The 19,764-nt window shown below is 36.1% G+C and overlaps 1 protein-coding gene and 1 long non-coding RNA gene across 24 annotated transcripts in view; one reads left to right on the top strand and one right to left on the bottom strand.

Moving 5' to 3' along the window:
* NRXN1 (neurexin 1) overlaps positions 1-19,764 on the bottom strand; it is a 1,115,712-nt gene that overhangs the window by 628,504 nt on the left and 467,444 nt on the right. For all 22 annotated transcript variants that reach the window (XM_049115892.1, XM_049115890.1, XM_049115886.1 and 19 more), the window contains one exon: positions 5,563-6,001. In XM_049115892.1, the coding sequence (XP_048971849.1) occupies positions 5,563-6,001 (439 nt within the window). The remainder of the gene's footprint in view (positions 1-5,562; positions 6,002-19,764) is intronic.
* Positions 1-19,764, top strand: part of LOC112672146 (uncharacterized) — an 86,666-nt gene that overhangs the window by 17,128 nt on the left and 49,774 nt on the right. For both annotated transcript variants that reach the window (XR_007413801.1, XR_007413802.1), the window contains exons 4-5: positions 12,023-12,156; positions 15,713-15,798. This is a non-coding gene — a long non-coding RNA (uncharacterized LOC112672146). The remainder of the gene's footprint in view (positions 1-12,022; positions 12,157-15,712; positions 15,799-19,764) is intronic.

Consider the following 19,764-nt stretch of genomic DNA (forward strand, 5'->3'; position numbering starts at 1 on the left):
AAAACAATATTATAAATTTACTTAAAATTATTGCAGTGTTTGCAGTGAGCTAGTAGGTAGAAGCATGGGAGGAATGTTTATAGTCAAAGAGCAAGTTTAAATCAAGACCTAAACAGAGAAATCGTCTAATGGTTGTTCAAGTAGAAATGTTTAAGTGTGGTGATTCATGAATGGTATACACAGAAATCAGTGCTGGTAATAGATAGCTAGAAAGTGCTGTTCACATCAAACAGTGATTACTATAAACCTCTAATTATGTGCTCTGGAGAGAGCCTTGTGCCTTTCCCACTGTAATTTCTAGTTCTTAAACTGGAACTCTATGACTTCAATTCAATCTCAATGGTTTCTTAGCTGTTAAATGTAGGCTTACCCATGAATAACCACTGATACAATCTGCTGTACCCTGCTGTACACAAGCGGAATTTGACAATAATAATGAGTTTCCTCTTTGATTTCAATGTGTAATAATGATGGTTTGCAAAAAAAAAAAAAAAAATACTGGCAGTTTGCTATAAAAATACTTGAGAGGATACCCTTGACTGAACCAAAGAGCTTAATATAAATTTAAACAATATTCATGCCCTAAGAAAACAGTCATTAACCTCATCCTAATTTTAGTACAATTCATATGTTTACTAAATACCTGGACACATATTTGTGTTGAGTTTGGGAGAAAAAAAGAGGTAAAGGGGAACTCTGGAAAGGGAAGAGGAGCTGGTAAGGAAATATTCAGCTCTAAGTCCTGCTAAGTTCGCAGAGTAATAAGCCTCTTCATCATATTTATTAACCCAGAAACAGGGTTTTTTTCTCTGTTAAGTAGCTATCCATAGAAGATATTCACTTTTTGCAGCGCTTAAATCATATACTCTGGTCAAGAAATCAAATCGCCTCCACTTTGTATGGTTCCTCCTTTGCAAGTTTAGCCCAGCATCTGAAAACGCCATTTCTGACTCAGCTTACCAGGCCCCATGTCACTAGTATCAGCCTAAGCAGGCAATGGAAGAAGCTACACTGTACCAAGAGAGCAGCTGTGTGTCAATAGTAGCAGTCAAAGTGGAAAGAAAGTGTTTCCTTCCCATGTCACAGAATGGAAGAAGGGATATATAAACCTGGTACAATTAATTGTGCTGCAAATGAAGTTCTAGAAAAGTATTCATCTGAGGGCAATATTTCCTCACCAAACAAGGGGCTCACATACCCCCACCTTTTAGTGAACAAAGGACTGAAGGGCCAATTGCTGGAAAGATAGGCAGTGTGGGTGACTATCTCCCCTGTCATTAGCAGGCTTACTTTGCCTGCATATACCAGTCCTCAGAAATAAGTGACCACCTTCCCTTAATTTTTCTTGTACCTACATGTTTGCTAAATGATAGAGAGATCTAATGAACAAAGATAGCAATGCTGATCTCATAAGAGCTTGTCGTTTTTGTACCAGGCTTACCACAGTTCTCTAACAATTATGTACCTTTCTCACTGCATTTTTTTTTGGGGGGGGGTGGCATCTGGGCTTGGAGGATAACTTTGTATTCATAAAAAAGGGTAGCACTTGTTATATTGTGTAAACTGCTTTCATAAAGTAATGTAAATTCCTTAAAAACTTGCATTACAACTAAAAGAGTGCTATTACTCTTCAAATGTAAAGATGATACCACTGTTTTTAATTATTAGGGGGTGGGTCAGAACTGAGCTATTCACATATTTTTCCCTTTATTTTTCTTTGTACCAAATATTTGTTAAACAACTGCTATTGCACAAGAAAGTATCAGAACCTGAGGTATAAACATAAATAAGACATCCTCTTTCACATATAGGTTTCCTTTATAAATTGTTTAGGGAATGTTAAAAATTCAGTCTGTCCACCAAATATGGTTTAACCCTACCTCTGACCAAGGTAACCAATAGTTACTGGCATCAAATTAATGGCCGTGGCTTTATGCCTACTAACTTTAGTATGGTCAATAGCAGAAAGAATAATTCTCAGCCCTAAGTTCCCTCTACTTTAATAGCAGAGAAAATGGCTCATTAAATATTTTTAAATATTCAGCTGAAGAGTATCCCAGGCAACCTTCATCATCCATGAGTCACAAAGCAGCCCACACTGACCTCTTGTCATAGAAGTATCATTTTCCCACGTTATATTAAGGCTAATTTTCATATAGCCTCTGAATATAACTGGTGTGAAAAATGGATTAAATGAATTATTTCTTAAAATTCTATGTTTCTTAGTTTTAACCGAGCTATAAATCTTACTATTTCACCAACCTAACTCAGAAATATCCTTTAAGTAAAATAAAAGCTAGGAGAGTTATTCATTCAATTTTTAAAAGGCTGCTTAAACCAAACCAATGCAGTGTGCAAATATAGAACTTAATTAAAATACTATATATAAAATATTAACAGCTAGAGTTATTAACATTACATTAAATTCCCTTGAGCTAGGCCAACATAAAATGAGCTCTCTTTTCTTTCAATTTAGTAAAGGGCAAAACTTGGTGTAGTGAATGAGCTTTCGGTTTTATACTGTTTGTCTCAATTCACTAATCTAAAGTTGTAATCACATAAAAGTATTTTACCAGCTGTACATCACCAAGCATACTAACTTAATCTTTCCTTGTATTCCCACAAAAATCTCATGTCTTATTTTCTTTCTTAATGTATAGAATACTGTCTTAAGGCATCTCTCTCATCTTCCTATCCAGCATTGAACTTTCTAAATTAACACAGACATACTCTGCTTTTGACCTTTTCCAATGAGGGTACAAACAGAACAGTTAATAAACTACTGGCAATTTGGAAGAATTAAATAACTTATACAGAAAAAAAGTGGATTTTATTCGGCCTAAGGATTAAGGCATTTATCCAATTCTTATCATAATACGTCGTCCAAGGAACTTGGGAAACTAATTAGACCATATCACACTTAAGACTAGAATAAATTACCATTATCAAATGAATAATGGCTGGTTTTGTTTCCCTTCCTACATTCTTTTGCATTTATTAAAATTTTGTCACTGACCATGTATTTCTTCATATAGTTAGAAAATACCTCATTTCTTGGTGAATGAAATACAACTGATCTGAGATATGGTAATTTTTTGTCTCTCTGAACTTCCAAAAAGATGTCCAATTAATCTAATCAGTCATGTTTTATATTATTATGAAGTTTTGGGCACCTAGGTGGCTCAGCTGGTTAAGCATCTGACTCTTGATTTTGACTCCAGTCATGATCTTATGGTTGTGAAATTGAGTCCCACATTGCGCTCAGTGAGGAGTCTGCTTGAGATTCTCCCTCTCTTCGCCCCCCCTTCAGCTTACACTTACTTTCTCTATGTCTCTCAATAAATAGATAAACAAATAAAAATAAATTATTATGAGGACTAACATGTACAAATACATACTCGAGAGTAATTTAAACATTTTATCCTAGGTGTATATTAAATCAAATGGTTACCCAGAAGTTAATATTTTAAGCACAAGATTAGTCCATGCTCCATTCCTCTTTTTAAGACTTCTCTTTGAAAGTTCTTAAGTGGCCAATCAACTGCTTCCTCTGGTAGAAACAGGCCGGAGGAAGTGAAAGGGCGGTACTCTATTGCTATATTTCTGTATTCCCCTCAATGTACACTTCTCAGCTTAAATCAGAAAAAAAAAAATAGAGGAATCTATTTTCCAGTGGAATCAGTATAATGCTGCAGGGAAATAAATTGTTGTCTACACTCAATCATCTAAGATACTGGAGAGAACTGGTTAAAAAAAAAAAAAAAAAAGCATAGATAGTACAGATAGGTAACTAATCTTCCCTGTGGAAAATTTCAGGGAAATGAAGAATGGAGGGAGACCAAGTTTCCAGAGAGGGATGAATCAGAAATAGTCTCTGAGATATCTGAGAATCAGAGCAATGGGTTCTGACCTTACTTCAACTTTCCACCCTTAACATTGGCTCCCTCCCAATTCCCATTCATTCCATTTCTTTATTTTATTGGGCTAAAAAAGAGGAATTAATTGCAGGATGTCAATTACAATCTTTTTATTTTTTTATTTATTTTTTTTAATTACAATCTTTTTTTTTTTCTGGATAATTACAATCTTTTTAATTGATAAGCAGGAAAACAAGACATGACTAAGAGTGAGATAGGACACAGTTCTGTTAAAGGGAAGCTGGAAGTACACAAGTGACAAGGGAATCCACGAAAGGAGCACTCACCCCAGAACTGCAGCATAGCCTTCCTAAAGTAGGACGCTGATCACAGATTACTGGATCTGAAAGAAGCACTAAATGTTCTCTGGTCTGTGGTTCCCACGTTTGGCTGATCATCAGCTGGAGAGCTTTGCAAAAATATAGAATCCTAGATCCCATCACTGTTGACACCCCTTCACCAGGTCTGGGAGCCCGTCAATACTGGGTCCTTCCCAATATGTTTCACAAAGGAAGAAATTCAGACCCACAAAAAAAAAAAAAAAATGCCTTGGCCAAGCTTATACTACCATTTAGTGTAAAACCCAGAGTGGGTGTGTGGCATATAAGTAAACAAGGAAGTTCAGTGAAGGAAGGGAGGAGCGTGGTTAGGTCTAAACTCAGTTGTCTTCTATTATAAGAAGCTAATTTGATTTGTAAGTGAGAGGAACAATCAGAGCATGGGAACACAAAGTGAAGAAAGTAAAAGAAATAATATGTAATTGTATACATAAAATAAATTGCTTCTCTCTTTCCTTCTCTTTCTTCTCTCTGTCTCTCTCACTTTCTGGGTTTCCACAAAATGCTATTTATTCTGCCTGGATGATCCTTGCCCCCACAAACCTAATGCCAGTCAATTCCCTAAGTCCCCTAATCCATTCTCAAATTTCAAAGTAAGTAAATGTTATTTCTCCAGGCCTTCCCTACAATGCCTTTTCCTTTCTCCAATTATACATGTGCTCGCTCTCTCTCTCTCTCTCTCTCTCTCTCTCACACACACACACACAGTCCTCTCCAAGAAGCCAAAGGAAAGAATTCCTATTGGCTAAATTCCAAACATGTTTCATTAGAAAGGAAAGCTATTTGGAAGTCAACAGATTTTTGTCAATGTTCTTGAAATCCTTGAAATCTTAATCCTTTTGAATTGATAAAAGTGTTTTAACACCACAGATTCATCTTGGATAAAAATTAAACTAAGGATTTTCTATGTGGATTATTGGATTTTTCATATTTTGTATTTGCCACTTCAGGTACCTCCAATCATCCAATGATATAAGCAATAATTGGGAATACAAGAACCCTGCATTTTGTCACTTGCAAATTCAAGATAAAATTTCTTGCAAGATTTGGCACTTGATTATCCAATAAATAAATGTTCATTTAAGAAGTGATTCTAGCAGCCATTTGAGGATTTGGGGTTTGATGCCCAACTATAGTGATTAACTAGCTTCTTCTGATTTGTATATGATGTGAAACAAATAACAATTTCTTTTACCCTAAAGACTGAAATGCAGGAAATCTTTAATATGTCTTGGTTTTAATTTCCTTGGTGAGGGGTGTAAGGAGTGGTCCAGTAGGTAAACAGCATAAAAAAAATGAAAAATTACCTGACCGTCCATCTCTCTGGAAGTCCACATGATACCATTCTCCATCATTCACCTTCTTCTGTAGGGCTTTGATTTTTATTGTACCTGATCCCATGTCCAGGAGGAGGTAGAGATGGCCATCTAGCATCTCAATAGCAAAGAAGTCAACCTTTATCATCTGAGGGTGCTTGGCATCTTTTTGGTGTCTTGGCTTGCCATGGCTAAATAAAATGAGGCCATTTGGCTCTGTTGTGCGAAAATCAAATGATATGGAGCCTGTTTTCTTTGCATTCCATTTAGGCAAAGAGATGAAAGACTCTGGGGTTTCAAAGGTGATTGGGTCCAACGTTGCAACATTCTCACATTTAAATGCCACCACTCCATGAATCTTCATCTTAGGGTCTCCTTGCTTGGCAAGTCGAGATAATTCCAGCCTTACATCATTATTTTTATAAACAACCTGTGGGCAGAGGATAAAAGTGAGAAACCAGGCTCATATTTTAATATTTAGAACTTGTCTTCAGTTCACATAACTTGCAACACATGTTTGCAACACATGTATCATGATGTTTGGTGTATTTTTATATATAAGACCACTTTTTCAGCCAAATAAAATTCAAGTATTAACTCATTAAACAGTAACCATTCCAATATAATTCCAAACAAATAATGTGTGTACATACACCACCTGGTTGTAGTTGACTCAAATAATTTGAGTGAATTTGCATACAGTTCTTATTATTTCAAGCATGCATAGACTCAAACTTATAAAAGCCATTTGCTTTTGGGTTTGGTTATTATACTTTGTTTATTAAATATAAAAGTTTTTCAGTTTTCCCACTACTAAAGTATTTGAAATTAGATATTTTGCATCACTGTTCCCCTAAAAATAGGATCCCATCTATGATATATAGGGCCACTATGTGTATAAACTCTGTAAGATAATCACAACAAATTAAGGTAGAAAACATCCTGAAATATCTAAGAAAAATCACAAAATACAACTAACATGCAGAAGCTCCCTTTTCCCTTATGGCCTACATTAACAACTGCTTGAATAATGTTGGGTAACATTAGAACAGTGTTGATTCTAAATCTATTCAACCTGTATTACTTGTGTTCCATTTTACTTTAAAGTATACAAACACGGAACAAAGTTTGTCTTGTATTCTAATTTCCCAAGGCATTTCATCCGAATTGGCTAGCTGGTTCTGACTGCTTGTTGATAGTCCTATGGCTTTTTGGACTCTAAACGGCACATTGAACACATCCACTGGCAGGGCTCACAGTATCATGCATCTGCTATCACATCATCTTAATAAACTTGAAGCCATTCTGACATAAAGATAAAGAGAGATCCATACCCTGCCTTTATAAAATGCATACCATGCATAATTACATTTCCAAAATACATATGTCATACTGATTTAAGAATAAATTAGCTCTCTGTCCAGATAAGTATCTAAATTATTTTAAGAAGCCATTCAAAAATTCATAGCGGCCAACACTGACAGGTTCTAAATTCATTTAAATTTCTATAATAGAAAATTTTAACAAATGATGAAGGAAAGGGAAAAGATCATCATAACAATGTGTGGAAATTATATGGCATATAGATAGATAATGAAAAAAAAACCCACCTAGTCTCTTTTATGTTTTTATTTCTTTGGGATTTATTATATAAGCCCATGAAGCAGAGAAGTGAAGTTCAACATTGTGAACTACTCTTAAAAAAAGGAAAAAAAAAAACAATATCCTCAAAGAAATATTGATTTTATGAACAGATCCAAATGAGAGTGCAACAATATCATCACTAATTGTTAAGATGGTAGAGTATATAGATATTTTTGAAAGTTGAAACTATTAAACAAATTACAACTTTCAACCTAAATAAAAAAGATATATGAATAACTGTAAATGATTGAGAATCATATTAACTGGTCAATACAGCAGTTATTTCCCCCTAACCTTGGCAAAACGTAACTGAGCCAACAGTTAGTGCAGTTAGTGAATTTCATGATATGATTTATTAAAGGATATTATATTTTTCAGAGTGATTAAGAGTGTAGGTTGTGGTATCAAACACTCTTGAGTTCAAATTCTAGAACTATCATTACCTAACTGCATGATTTCTTCAAACCTTATTTCTTCTCCCTTCTAGGGAGATAACACTTTACAGGATTGTTGTAATTATTAAAGAAAAAAATATAAGTGAGAGAATCTACATAAAGGCAATTAATCCAATGCCAGGTACATTGTGAGATTTTCAATAAGTATCAAATATATCAAACTGCATGAATAATAAATATCATCTCTTCATCATCATCTAGTAGACATGGAAATAACAAATTAAATCATTTTAAGGAAATGCTTAAAATTTAAGCACCCCCATGTAATTGGTATTTTATATCTGATTTGTGCCAACCATAGAAGTCACATATTTCCACTACTACTCCTGGTGTTTCAGTTTACCTTTATCTTGAAGGAGGATTATTATAAAGAATACCACATCCATTATTCTTTGAGCAAATGTGTATAATGGTTTAATAAGCATATACTGACAACAAGAGAAAAGAAAATGAACTTAAGCAATAACAAAAGGGAATTAGATTAATTCTTAAGTCTACTATCTTGAAGAGAGGAAGAGCTATTAAGCCTAGGGTAAGTTGATTTAGGATTGTCTTTCTTTGGGGATCTTTAGAAGTGGAGAAAATGGTTTCCAAGTTTTATGGCTTCCCACTATGATTTTCAAGATACCCAAGCCTATATATTGTTTCAATTTCCTTGGAGGTTTATATTTTATTATTTGGAGATTCCCTTGACAAAGACATCGATCAGGAATGAGTAAAACATTTTCCAACCCAATTGATGTAGATGATCATGTTGACCTATGTTAACACATTGCCGTGAAATAGAACCACTACAATAGAGTCAGGTGTTTCTGAGATGAGTAAGTAGTATAAGGGTTGTTATATTCCCTCAGGAGTCCAATATCAGCTACAAAAAGTTGACGGATTTGGGGATAGGGAAATTCTAGCTAAGGATTTCAGTGAGTGATTTATAATCTCATGAGTGAATTGGATGCCCTGGGGAAAAGGAGACTCAAGAAGATGGAGAAGAAAATTAAGGATTCCCTTGATCAGGTAACTTAGGGCTAGCCACGCACATACACTCTCCCTCCACACACAGCCCCGCAAGTCAATCAATCAATCAATCTCCACCAGAATCTATGCTTTGTGCAGACACGATTCTTGCTTACTGTAGTCAAGCATCAAGGTCAGAGTCTGGCACAAAGCAGACACTCAATAAATATCTGATGAGAATTAAATAAAATTCTTTGTTCACTTTTTTTTTTTTTTTACCTAGTCCCAGGTTATAGGCTATTATTAACAATATTTACAAATGTAGCTAAGTAAAGCAGAGTGTGGTACTGCAGACTAATCTCATGAGCTAGCTACTATATTTAGTCTATTTCTTTAGAAAAATGTAGAAACTTCTGTGCATGTTCAGTTATAAACGGCAAGCTGGCCTGTGTATTAGAAAACTTTACCTTCAAACTCATATTGCGGGGTTTAAATGACTTTTAGAATGAAAAAAACACCTGAGTTAAAATTCTCCAGAGGTAGAATCGTTTTCCTAGAAGAACTACCTTGAGGAGAAGCACGATATATTTTTTTTTTTTCCTTCTCATTTTGTATTCTTTGAAAGGTAACTCCAGAAGACAGAAAAGCAATTTTGGAGAGGCAGCCTGATAGCTCTCACAACTACACTACTACTTCATCTGACCCAGATTTCATAATCACTCTACTTTTCAAGTTAGACTTACTCTTAAAGCGACCTGAATATAGTTCAATTACAATAATATGTAGACAGCAAGCACTCCAACTCTTATAAAAATTCACATGTAAGCTATTCTTTTGCTTCTTTCTCAGCTAATATGATTCCTAATCAAATACAGTTATTCATATATCCTTTTTATTTAGGTAGAAAGTTGTAATTTGTTTAACAGTTTCAACTTTCAAAAATATCTGTATACTCTACCATCTTAACAATTAGTGATGATATTATTGCACTCTCGTTTGGATCTGTTCATAAAATCAATATTTCTTTGAGGATATTGTTTTTTCCCTTTTTTTAAGAGTAATTCACAATGTTGAATTTCACTTCTCTGCTTATATAATAAATAAATAATAAATCCCAAAGAAATAAAAACATAAAGAGACTAGGTGGCTTTTTTTTTTCGTTATCTATCTATATGCCATATAATTTCCACACATTGTTATGATGATCTTTCCCTTTCCTTCAACATTTGTTAAAATCTTTTAAAAGTCCTTCAAACTTGGGATCCCTGGGTGGCGCAGTAGTTTAGCGCCTGCCTTTGGCCCAGGACGCGATCCTGGAGACCGGGGATCCAATCCCACGTCGGGCTCCCGGTGCATGGAGCCTGCTTCTCCCTCTGCCTGTGTCTCCGCCTCTCTCTCTCTCTCTCTCTCTCTCTCTCTCTCTGTGTGACTATCATAAATAAATAAAAATTAAAAAAAAAAGATTTAAAAAACAAGTCCCTCAAACTTAAATATGCAAGCACAGGAACAATATGTCTGTAGTTTTGTATTCCCAGGCTTGAAATTTGAGGTAGACAATCACTGAGTGTTTTATTTGATCTTATTAGTCCTAAAAAGCAAGGGAAATAAATAGGATAAAAAGAAAAGTTTGAGAGTCTAGGTATAGACATGGCTTAATCACAAAGCTATTATCTAGGTCAACTTGCCTAACCTCTCTCTCAGGTTCTTAAATTCTAGAATATGTATATAAAGGAAAAGGATGTCATACCTATAAATCCTGAGCTTTCTCTCCCTTAAATCTTTTGTCTCCCAAAAGATCTTTTGGACAATCTTTTGTCTCCCAAATCTATGTGATTTGGGACAACGGTGAAAGACATTCTATTGTTCCTTCTCTTTGTCTGGCTTGTTCCGGTTGTGGTTTGATGTCAGGATATTGCTCTCTATTCTGAGATACGTTGAAGCACTAATCCGTTAGGTAAAGAGAACGTTCACGACATCTTTAGGCACATAGACATACATCAAGGATTATATCTTTCTAAGGTTTGTACAGATGGTATTAAAGAACTGATGGCTGATAGATAGAGCCCTTTCCACAGGAAGTGGGAGTGTGTGAAATAAGCACATCAGTAGGAAAGCATTTGCTACTCAAATAATGACTATTTTGTTGTTATAAATAAATGTTTCAGCTTAGACATTTTCATGAAGCTTTTGAATTAATTAGCATGCATTGATCAAAGCTTTTCATACCTCAGCTGTGAGCGTCTGCAGGGTGATGGAAAGGACACCGAACTTAAAGGCAAGGAGTGATGCCGGGATCTAGACTCGGTTGTGACCTGAGAACATGAATGACTTATTCTACTCTGAGTCTTGGTTCTCTACTATTCTTGGGAGTAATAAAAAGTAAGTGCTAGGAATCCAGTTTTCACAATTTCAAAGAGAAATGCAGCTGCCTCCCTTGCAATCCTGTGACTTTGTCCAAGTCCTTCAACCTCACAGGGGCTCAGTTTTCTCTGTAAGGTGGAGTAATAACATCTACTACATGAGGGTTATTGTAAAAAAATAAAATAAAAAAGATATTTCAATGAAAGTGCTAGCAATAGGGTCTGGCACAGAGTAAGGGTCCAGGTGAATATCAGCTGCTCTTGTTAGTGTTATTATCATAAATAATGTTATTGTTCTGAGAGGAACTGAATGCAGCTGTAACAAAGGCAACAGCATGGCACATAGTAGATGACTGTTCAATGTTTTAAAGTAATTAACAGGGATCCCTGGGCGGCGCAGCGGTTTAGCGCCTGCCTTTGGCCCAGGGCGCGATCCAGGAGACCCGGGATCGAATCCCACGTCGGGCTCCCGGTGCATGGAGCCTGCTTCTCCCTCTGCCTGTGTCTCTGCCTCTCTCTCTCTCTGTGACTATCATAAATAAAGTAATTAACAGGGCTGCAACCATCAGGATCAGAGAGATCACAGCAGCCTGGGGCTTCTTTTAGTATCTTGACATTCATATTGCAGGTTGAAGACTTTCTAGATAGCTGAGGTTTCTTAACCACGACACATAGGAAGCTAGTGAGCCTGGGGCTTTCACTTTCACTCATGAGAGAACTTCCGTGGCATCTGACATCAACAAAAACCACCACTACCACCACCACAAGAATCAGCTAAGATTTATTGAGTGTTTATTTTGTCAGACCCTGTTATAAGAAATTTATATGTTTTACGTATTTGTTCCTGACAAGTGTCCTAGAAAATAGAAAACATTATCCTATTTTATTAGTAAATATGTGACAGCACAGAGCTCAGTGAATGTCTTCTATCGTGACCATGTCAAATACTGTGAAGAGCTAATGATATTAACTTCAAATTCTGTGTTTGTCTCAGCAGGAAATTTCACTTACAGTTTTTTTTTTCTTTTTTTTTTTAAGATTTTATTTATTTATTCATGAGAGACACAGAGAGAGAGAGGCAGAGACACAGGCAGAGGGAGAGGCAGGCTCCACGCAGGAAGCCCGATGTGGGACTCAATACCGGGTCTCCAGGATCACGTCCTGGGCCGAAGGTAAGCGCTAAACCGCTGCGCCACCAGGGCTGCCCCACTTAGAGTTTTCATTTAGAATTTCATTTGTACTTTTTGATAACAGTTGCTAATTAAGAGATTCACAAGTAAACAGTTTACCACCATGCAAAAGGATGGCCTTGCTATGAATTACATGGATTATTACATAAACAGTATCTTTCCTTCTCTTTGTCTTTCTTAAAATATTTCTAAATGTGGACACTTGGGTGGCCTTTGGCTCAGGTCATGATCCCGGGGTCCTGGGATCAAGTCTCACACCAGACTCCCTGCAAGGAGCCTGCTTCTCCCTCTGCTTCTGTCTCTGTCTCTCTTTGTGTGTATATGTCTCATGAATAAATACAAAAATAAATATAAATCTTAAAAGAAATACATAAAATATTTCTAAATGAATCAAATAGCACAACGAGCAAGAGAGTGTTTTCGTGTGCTTGTTGATTAAAATGTCTCTTCAAATCCAGTTTAAGTAATGGGGCTTATTCTTGTTTCTAGAACTCTAATGTAGTTTTTCAATAGGTATGCCTTTTGGATATATATAATATAAGGATATGTATAATAAAGTATTAGAATTAAGATATTAGAATAAACTAGTTTAATTTCTCATTAATACTTGTTATTGGTGTATTTATCTGAAATGTGTAAACTGTATGTGAATACACACACACATAGCTTATACATTACCTAATATAAATGTGTTTATATATAATATGTCAAGCCTGCTAAAATTGACATTGAGAAAAGATACACATGTATATTAGAATATATACTATATCTCTAGATGGATAAGTAGATAACACATGTGTATATATACCACATACACACCAAAATACAAACATACATATACTAAAAGCATTTAATAATTTCAGAAATTACAAAGTTCTTGGCTAAAACACAAGATGGTCTAACTCAGTTGGAATAAAAAATGTCTTGGCCTACAAACAAATATCAGCACTTATAAGGTTGGCTCACACCAAAGGAAGGGCTGCAGCTGGAAAAAAATATATATATATATAATTTTAAAAAGTAGAAAATTAAACAGAGTTTCTTTACTGTTCCTGCTACCATGAAGAGACAATTTTAAGAGCACAATAGAAACAAAAGTAGCCACTTAAAAAAAATTGTTGCACTCATCATTGCCCTATCTTCCACTCAAGGTCAAGTTGCCAGTGCTGTGCACTTTCTTATACTGAGAGCGGAGCACAAATGTGAGGTGAAAAAAAAAAAATTGTTGAACTTAACTGACTAAATGACTAACAGGATTTTAGCTTCCTAAGCATGTCACACACCACAGACGTTTTCATCTATAATTTGAATATGTCTTCTTGAGGCAAGTGTGCATCCAGTTGCAGGGATTCACATGCTGCGTGTGAGTCAGAGAAGGGGTGGCAGGTAGGAAATGCACAAGCCCTGGTCAGAGTAGCCCAATGCCACCTTAAAAACAATACCCAGAATTCAGAAAATTTGATTTGAAAGAGAGTTATATAAGGAATTTTGAAAGATAAAAATGTTTTGTTTCATTTTGTTTGCGGGGATGGGGGGGGTGGGCAGCAGAGAAGGTAAGTTTTTTCCCCCATAATCTAATCCTATTCAGAGATTATGTGTAGATAAAATTTTCATATAAATTGCAACATGATCAACTACATCTTATTCATGAAAAGAAGGAAAATCAAAAGAAGACACCCTCTTGCTTTGCCCTTCCTTCATTCCATCAGTGAAGTGCCTAAAGTTATTTAGACAACCTTGATGCCATCTGTACAAGTCGGCCGTGGGAGCAAAAAGGCTGTGCTGTCCCAGGGTTAACAACTCAATTTAATGAAGCTTTCAGTGGCATCTGGGTGTGTGGCAACTTGAGTTCCACTAAATAGGAATGGCTATTTCTCTCAAATTAAATATTCAGTAATTCAGCAATGCCCGTGGGGGAAAAAAATAGAAAAGCGAACCACTATTTCAGTTACATAAGAGTTGATGGGTCAATTTTTGAAAAGTAAAAGCAGAAACTAGGTCACTCTTCCTTATTTTCAGATGAGGAAACTGAGGCACAGAGCAGTTCAGGGACTGTCTCAGTTGGCATCAAGCTCTGATCATGAACAAGTATCAAGGAATTCAGTGTTCAGTTTTTTTTTTTTTTGACTGTTCAGAAACAGATGGAACAATGAACTGTCTCTAGCACAGGCGTGTAATAGGAGACGCCCTAGAGCAATTACAAATGAAGAGCAGCCGTCTTTTCAGCAACATGGCAGAAAGGGAACCATAACTGATTTAAAGGCAATTCTATCTTTAAAACTGTGATAGCTTCACAATAAGCTGACACTCAAATATAAAAATAAAAGTCCCGAAGGGAAAAAAATCTTGCAGTTATTTCCCCCACTAATGGCATTTACAAAGACACAGAAAAAGTTAACTAGAAACAATAAACCTGCAATGTTTACTGCTATTTTGCAACTAAGTGATGAAGATATTTTCAGCATCAGTCTTTCATGATCTTGCAGAATGTGACACGCCATAAATTAGGGTTTAAAGCTTCTATTCCAAGCTGGCAGATGCTGCTAATAAGGACAATGCATGTCTGCTTTATCCCAAAACTTTTTAAATCCTCTACTAGTCTCAATGAAGGACAAGAGGCCGCTTTATTTTTTTTTTATAAGGGAACCTATATTATCAAGAAACAAGAATGAATCTTTGAATTGATCATAACAAAATAGTGGCATCAAATGTTATGTCTGGATTAACCAATTCTTTTGCATCCCCAGCCTCATGAGCTCTGCAGAGCTTCCCTATCATCTAATTTTACATTTTTCTAAAGGGGTAGCTATATATAAAGGTATATTATATACCATCTAGTATATGTATGTCCCTAGAATGCACGGATATATATGTGTGTGTATATGTGTATATAATATACACATATATAAAATGCCATATACTATGTAGTTGGTCCTTCCTCTGTTGATTTACCATGACATGCTATATGTTGGTTGCATATGCCGAAGTTTTCATTCTACTTTCACTTAAAAAAAAATTTTTTTTTAAAGATTTTATTTGTTCACTCATGAGAGACACACAGAGAGAAAGAGGCAGAGACACAGGCAGAGGGAGAAGCAGGCTCCATGCAGGGAGCCTGATGCGGAACTCGATCCCAGGACTCCGGGATCATGCCCTGGGCAGAAGGCGGTGTTAAGCCGCTGAGCCACCCAGGCTGCCCCACTTTTTGATTGTGTTCATCACTTTTTAGCTTAGAAAGGGCACCTGGGTGGGTCAGTCAGTTGAGCATCTGCCTTTGGCTCAGGTCATGATCTCAGGGTCCTGGGACTGAATCCTGAGTCGGGTTCCTTGCTCAGCTGGGAGTCTGCTTATCCCTCTTCTGCTGCTGCCCCTGCTTGTGCTCACTTACTCTGTCTCAAATAAGTAAAATCCTTAAAAAAAAGTCCTCCCCCAAGAAAGAGTTGATAAACATATTGTTATATACAATGTTTATTACTTAATTTTATAGGTGCTTGTGTAACTGTAATCTTTTTGAAAATATTTTGTCTTCTCTTTGAAGGTGAAAATCCAAATTGAGTCCTCCTACTCAGCTACTTATTTGAGCCAGCACATTTTTTGAACAACTTCTCCTTTTTCTACTGATTTGTAAGGCCTACCACATTTTAAAATTCTGATATATACTGTACAAGGTTCTGCTTCTGAGCATTCTATTTTCTTTCTTTCTTTCTTTCTTTCTTTCTTTCTTTCTTTCTTTCTTTTTTTCTTTCTTTCATCCAGTTCCATTTCATTTAATTATATTTCTATAGTGTGTTCTAATATATGTTAGGTCTCTCCTACTAAGCTATTTACATTAATTATTCTAATTATGTTTGTACATTGCATCATATAGTTTTGTTTTCTGCATAGATAAGATAAATATATAACAGAACTATTGTAGTTGCTCTGATTTAGCTTTACAAAATGTAGCCAGCTAAAGCTGGTGGCAAATTATTTATTTAAACTCATTTAAAGAGGTTTATTTTTTAATTTTATTTATTTATTTTTTTTTAGAGAGAGAGCAGGAGAGAGAGGGAGAGGGAGAGAGAGAATCTCAAGCAGACTCCATGCTCAGCACAGAGCCCAACGTGGGGCTCCATCTTATGACCCTGAGACCATGACTTGAGTCAAAATCAAGAAGTAGATGCTTAACCAACTGAGCCACCCACGTGCCCTAAAGAAACTTCTGAATAGCAAAAGGAAATTATATCTCTTATAATTACATCCCTGTTATAATTATTTGTAAAGTTATCATCTATAAGTGATTATAATAATTTTGATTTTAACACATAGAGAATCTGGCCTCATGCCAGAAAATTGTATTATTTGTTGGAAGATACATATAAAACTATAAAGAAAAATAAAATTAGGGGGAAAATGCAATTATAAGCACACTAATTCTATTGTAATAATCACAAGCCCTAGTAGAGTGTCTTGCAGTAAAATGCTAGGAGTGGGTGGCCAATCACTCGCATTTGGAGGTGATTTGGAGGCCAGGCTGAAGGATTCTCAGGGCAGGAGAAAACCAAGTGCGCTCCACTTTAATGTGGCTCTCTTCAAGAGGTTAGGCCACTTGCCTGAGGACACACAGATAGTGTCCAGCTAGTAAGCAGTGGAGAGACAGAATCTGAATGCCTTCTTCAGACCTGGGAATAGATTGTATAATTTTTTGTTTGTTTTCTTTCCATGGGGCTGTTTTTATGATAACTAGGTTCCCTTCAGCAATAAAAGCCTTACAACTCTTTTAAGCCCTGTTGACTTGAGATTTCAAGATCCGATTATCAAATTTGTGATTACTCACATTGTACCAATCCCCTGTCTTTCTCTGGCTGCCCGCCATTCCTTCTTGACCACATCTCTACCTGAGCACCCACAAAGGAAACAGGGAAGCTGATACTTAAGAAAGCCAATGCTGCTGTCTCTCCCATCCACAATAAAAATATTTTGCAAGCTAGACCTGTTATTGAGAAGTGGTGTGTAAATGTGCTCCATTATTTTAATATTATCTGAAGGCAATACTTTGTATGGTAGGTACATAAATATAGATATAGATATGAATATAGATTCAAACAGCCTTAGGTTTGAATTTCTGCTATGCTACTTAACTACACTGCCTTGGGGAAGTTCCTTAGTTTCTCTGAAGTAGTTTCCCCTTTTTCAAATAAGGTTAACACTTATTTTGCACTATTATTTAATCACAGACAGTACTAGGGTACTTGGTCTTGAGCACTGAGCAAAGAGTAGCCATTATTGTTATTATTATGATCTTAAATGTATAAGAGAGGAATGATGGCCATTTAAAGAAGCAGTTTCCTCCTTAAAAAGTAAAGAAGTATGCTTTGAAGTAATTAATTACCCTCAAATCTTCATGTTTACATGATTATTTCCTAAATTTCATAACTCAATTCCTTATCTTCCATGAACTTTACATTTTGAAAGATTTCATCTACTAAACAAAAGGTATTCATTAAGGAATACTTTGTTTGTAATTTTAAATTTATCAAAGGCATAATGAGATCTCCTCTATAATCACACTGAGTTGATAGAACTCTAGCCTGATGCAAATAGCTGTTTTATTTAGATTATGCTAAGAGGGTAAGCATGTAGCCTTTTCTAGATTTGCTGAAATACTGAACATACATAACTGTTCTTCATTTCTAATTTTGAGGACTCTAAAAAAGTATAGAGACTCTAGGTTGTGAACTGTTATTTTTCAATTATGGCTGTTCGGCACCGAGGTATTTCTTCTTAATGCATTCTTTAATTATTTCCTTTGGAAGGTCCCTAGTGCTTCAAATGTCAGATGGGTTGTGCCTTTTGCCAAGGGTTGCTTAGTTAACTGTTTATTTAATGAATGGGGTTTTATGTGCTGCTGAATTTCTCATGGCACACGTTAGGAAATTCTTGGCAGAATTTAAATTGGAGAACTGAGAAACATATTGGCTCTACGGAAGCTCAATCAGCTCCCAGGCAGGAGCAGGGCCTCTGCCAAGGAAAACTCACTAAAATAAAAAATGCAAAGACCAAACTCACACACAATGCAAGGAAAACTGACTTTGGTGTCTAGAATTAAAGGCATGCCGGATTCAGGTTTCTCAGGTGGCCTATGAATGAAAGTGAGGGAAATGTTTCACAATTCTGGAAGAGAAACAGGAATGAGATCCCTTTGCTTTGGAGGATGACAATATGCTTAAATGTCTTGATTACTTGGGGTACTCAATTAGCTGCTAAGAAAAAATGGAGTCTTATATAATTTCTCAAGTTTCTTCCTTATGGAGATAAATCTTTATTGAAAGATATAATCCATAATAACTAAGAAATAATAATTGTATTAAAAAGAAAACTTGCAGCAACGGTGACTGAATATCCTAGATCAAACATCCAGATGGCTATAGTTTAAAGATGATTTGGCCAGGAGCCTAGATATTATATAAACATCAGTTGCCAGGTATGTTTTCTTTGAGGACTGGGAGGAAAAACAAAATGCCCTGAAATGTTATGTAGGGTCTGAAAAGTCCCAAATCCACCAAATTATTTTTAAATTTATTTTATTTATTATTATCATTATTATTTTTATTCAGTAGTACTACAAAAGGAGGAGGGAATCGGAGATTTTTTAAAAATTAAATACAAGTTTGAGAAAATAAAGATGAGGATATATGTTTCAATGATGTAAGCTGGACAGCACTAGCCTACTTGCTGATGCTATATGAATACCCAGTCTTGTGTGGGAGGAAGGCCTGTTGCAGTCATCTCCTGCTGAGTATCATTGCCATCAGTTCCTTTTTTCAATTCTACACACTCTGACAGCCCATGTCCAATCCCTTTTCCCTCTTTGGAAGAGCAGTTTCCTGAGTTAGCCTAGGGCTCTCTCTCTCTCTCTCTCTCTCTCTCTCTCTCTCTACTGGCTTACTGGAGGCTCCCTGCATCTTGGGTGATCAGAGGCCTGGCTAACTCCCTGGTTCCTGTTTGTCTGGTGTCATTTTCTCACATTATTCAAAAATTAAGAGAGCTGGGCTCATCAGCACATAAATGCTAATCTGATGCTAGGTTGGCCATCTCTCAGGTAGCTAAATGGACACATGTGTTCTCTTCTTCAGGCCTAATTGCTTGGCTGTCATCTATCCTGGCTCAGGACTGAACCACTCTCCCAGCAGACAGTTCACTGGGTTTGGCCATCTATAACCACTTACTACTCATTGCCCTTGATTAGCTGGTGTGTTGTTTGACACATATTAATATGAATCATAATAACACCAATAACCAGCCATTAAACACCTTCTATGTGTCTCATGCATTTTTAGCTACTGTACAGAAAGTCTTATTTCTCATAATTTTTATCTCCATACTAAGGTTCAGAGAATTTAAATATCTTGTCCAAATTGAACAGCTATTGGATGACAGAACAGTAATCCGACTCAACATTTATCTGATTACAAACTCATATACGTAGTTCTTAGTTTATGTTTCTCGCCATGTCATGGGATATTGGCTGAGTTCCTATTTACTTAGCCAGCACTGGTCCTGGACACATTTTCTCAACAATGTCATCAATACGTAAAAGGGCATCTATAC

This window comes from Canis lupus, chromosome 10 (genome assembly GCF_003254725.2).
Source record: "Canis lupus dingo isolate Sandy chromosome 10, ASM325472v2, whole genome shotgun sequence".
Classification (NCBI taxonomy): domain Eukaryota; kingdom Metazoa; phylum Chordata; class Mammalia; order Carnivora; family Canidae; genus Canis; species Canis lupus.